This window comes from Scyliorhinus torazame, chromosome 26 (genome assembly GCF_047496885.1).
Source record: "Scyliorhinus torazame isolate Kashiwa2021f chromosome 26, sScyTor2.1, whole genome shotgun sequence".
Taxonomy (NCBI): domain Eukaryota; kingdom Metazoa; phylum Chordata; class Chondrichthyes; order Carcharhiniformes; family Scyliorhinidae; genus Scyliorhinus; species Scyliorhinus torazame.
Window position 1 is genome coordinate 43,171,477 of NC_092732.1, and position 3,356 is coordinate 43,174,832.

At 55.2% G+C, this 3,356-nt stretch overlaps 1 protein-coding gene across 1 annotated transcript in view; it reads left to right on the top strand.

Annotated features, from left to right (window-relative positions):
- The window catches only part of rnf115a (ring finger protein 115a), a 56,951-nt gene extending 53,751 nt beyond the window's left edge, over positions 1 to 3,200 (top strand). The window contains exons 8-9 of the mRNA XM_072490672.1: positions 1,359 to 1,474; positions 2,024 to 3,200. Coding sequence (XP_072346773.1) covers positions 1,359 to 1,474; positions 2,024 to 2,155 — 248 coding nt within the window. The 3' untranslated portion in view covers positions 2,156 to 3,200. The remainder of the gene's footprint in view (positions 1 to 1,358; positions 1,475 to 2,023) is intronic.
- The last annotated feature ends 156 nt before the right edge of the window (positions 3,201 to 3,356 follow it).

The following is a 3,356-nucleotide window of genomic DNA, read 5'->3' on the forward strand; positions in this document are numbered from 1 at the left end:
CGGCGGGGGGGGAGATTACGAGAGACGGCGGGGGGAGAGATTGAGAGAGACGGCGGGGGGAGAGATTGAGAGAGACGGCGGGGGGAGAGATTGAGAGAGTCGGCGGGGGGGGAGATTACGAGAGACGGCGGGGGGAGAGATTGAGAGAGACGGCGGGGGGAGAGATTGAGAGAGACGGCGGGGGGAGAGATTGAGAGAGACGGCGGGGGGAGAGATTGAGAGAGACGGCGGGGGGAGAGATTGAGAGAGACGGCGGGGGAGAGACAGAGAGACGGCCGGGGGAGAGATTACGAGAGACGGCGGGGGGAGAGATTGAGAGAGACGGCGGGGGGAGAGATTGAGAGAGACGGCGGGGGGAGAGATTGAGAGAGACGGCGGGGGGAGAGATTGAGAGAGACGGCGGGGGGAGAGATTGAGAGAGACGGCGGGGGGAGAGATTGAGAGAGACGGCGGGGGGAGAGATTGAGAGAGACGGCGGGGGGAGAGATTGAGAGAGACGGCGGGGGGAGAGATTGAGAGAGACGGCGGGGGGAGAGATTGAGAGAGACGGCGGGGGGAGAGATTGAGAGAGACGGCGGGGGGAGAGATTGAGAGAGACGGCGGGGGGAGAGATTGAGAGAGACGGCGGGGAGAGAGATTGAGAGAGACGGCGGGGGGGGAGATTGCGAGAGACGGCGGGGGTAGAGATTGCGAGAGACGGCGGGGGGAGAGACTGAGAGAGACGGCGGGGGGAGAGACTGAGAGAGACGGCGGGGGGAGAGATTGAGAGAGACGGCGGGGGGAGAGATTGAGAGAGACGGCGGGGGGAGAGATTGAGAGAGACGGCGGGGGGAGAGATTGAGAGATGGCGGGGGGAGAGATTGAGAGATGGCGGGGGGAGAGACAGAGTGACGGCGGGGGGAGAGACTGAGAGAGACGGCAGGGGGAGAGATTGCGAGAGACGGCGGGGGGAGAGATTGAGAGAGACGGCGGGAGGAGAGATTGCGAGAGACGGCGGGGGGAGATTGAGAGAGACGGCGGGGGGAGATTGAGAGAGACGGCGGGGGGGGAGAGACGGCAGGGGGGGGAGAGACGGCAGGGGGGGAAGAGACGGCGGGGGGGGGGAGACGGCGGGGGGGGGAGAGACGGCGGGGGGAGAGATTGCGAGAGACGGCGGGGGGAAAGAACACTGGTCCACAGAGAGGCACTGCAGATACATCTGTTGGACTCTCTGCACTGGGACTGGTGTTTGACATGGGGATGGGATAATAAATAGTTTGGGGAGGTGATAAAGGGGAGCTGTTGAACTTTGTAGATGAAGAAATAAAGCAGAGTTGTTGCTCATGTGTTTCTGTTCCCTCTACCTTCTGTTGCTGTAGACTCCAGTTTAGAATGTCCGGTGTGTAAAGAGGATTATCTCCTTGGGGAGCAAGTTCGACAGCTGCCCTGCAATCACTTCTTCCACAGCGACTGCATCGTACCCTGGTTACAACTGGTGAGTCCTTCTGCCCAACAACAGTTTCACTAAAATACCCCACTTGCTCGCGGTTGGTGTGTTGGGAGAAACTGGGGGCGGGGGGTGGGGGGGGGGGGAGATCTGGGGGCCTGCGTGCATCAATCACAAAAGGCTGGATTGCAGGTAGAGCGAGCAATGAGGAATGCGAATGTTACCGTTTAGTGTGAGGGGATTTGAATGCAAAAGCAGGAGGTTATGTTTCCGCAGAACACTGTGAGACACCACATCTGGGGTGCCGCGCACAGTATTGCTCTCCTTAAGAGGGGGTGTGAATGCATTCGAAACCGTTCGGAGAAGGTTTACTAGACTCGTCACTCTCTGCCGCCTCTACCCCATTACCTATCTGTGACCGGAGCTGTTTCGAAGTGTCGACCATTAAAGTGTGAAGCGCCCGCAGGTCTGCTGTGATTAAATCTAGCGCTCCTAGCCTCGGCGTTAATGGGGTACAGAGTGAACCGTCTTGCTGCTGATGCCTGATTACTGTGGGATTCGCAGTGTTTAATTCTCAAGCGGCCTGTTCTGTTTCAGCATGATACCTGTCCTGTGTGTCGCAAGAGTTTGAACGGAGAGGTCACCATGGGCCATCCACAGACTTCAGCGGAGTTATCCGGTAACCTGACCGACAGTGAAAACCGGCAGCGGGACCCCTGGACATACTGAAGGACTCTGCAAGGAAGTACTTTGCACCCTGGCCCCCCGCATAACTCTATTAGTAATACTGTTACTTCTATTGTAGATTATATATATTAAAGAAGCAAGTGGGCCCACGCCATTGCTGAGTAAGTGGCTGCCCCCAAACCGATGGCATTTACAGGGGCCCTATCTTTCATTCTGTGGATTGTGTTTAAGCAGCGTGGGATTTGATTTGCTTTTCAATGGTTGCACAGAAATAATAGTTTAATGCTCAGTTCGTTCGCACCTTGCCTCGTCCTAAACACCGCGGCACATTGATTTTAATTTCACCAGTGGGAAACGCCAAATTAGGGTTAGGGTTAGGGTTAACCCTAACCCTAACTTTCCAAAGCTCGTCAGGCTTTCGTTTTGTAGTGAGGGAAGAGGTGGGGGGGGGAAGAGGGTGGAGGTGGTGGGTGAAAGATTAGACGATCCCAGTGGACCGACGGGTGGATCTGTGAACGTAAATGGGAATGCTAACGGTTTTATTCCAGGAACGATGCCGGCGTTGGACTGGGGTGAGCGCAGTAAGAAGTCTTAAAACACCAGGTTGAAGTCCAACAGGTTTGTTTGGAGTCGCCATCACCCTGAGGAAGGAGCAGCGCTCCGAAAGCTAGTGACATCGAAACAAACCTGTTGGACTTTAACCTGGTGTTGTAAGACTTCGTACTGTGCTCACCCCAGTCCAACGCCGGCATCTCCACACCTGAGGAAGGAGCAGCGCTCCGAAAGCTAGTGATTCAAAACAAACCTGTTGGACCTTTAACCCGGTGTTGTAAGGCTACTTATTCCAGGACGGCCTTGACCAATGCGACTGTCGGGGGGGGATTGGGGAAGAGTCGATCCTGAAATATCACAGTCCCAGGAAATCTCTCTCATACATAAAAATAAACCCTAAACCGTTGTGCCAAATATAAACTGACGTTGCCCAATCTCGTACCTTCAGACTTATTAAACCAGCAGTTTAAAAATCTGAGGGTCTGCATTAGTCTTTTCAAATATACCTTTCCAATCAGATGGCCGAGAGGGAACATTGTTTGGATTCCCCTCTGCCGTGCATTCCCCCGCCCCCCCCCAATATTCTGACCCTATCTGAAAGTGAGGATACGGGTCCACCTTCAACATTTTGCAAAGTGGTTGTTCATTATGGTTGAGCCAGGATGTTTAGCTGTGGGAGCCTTCACAATTG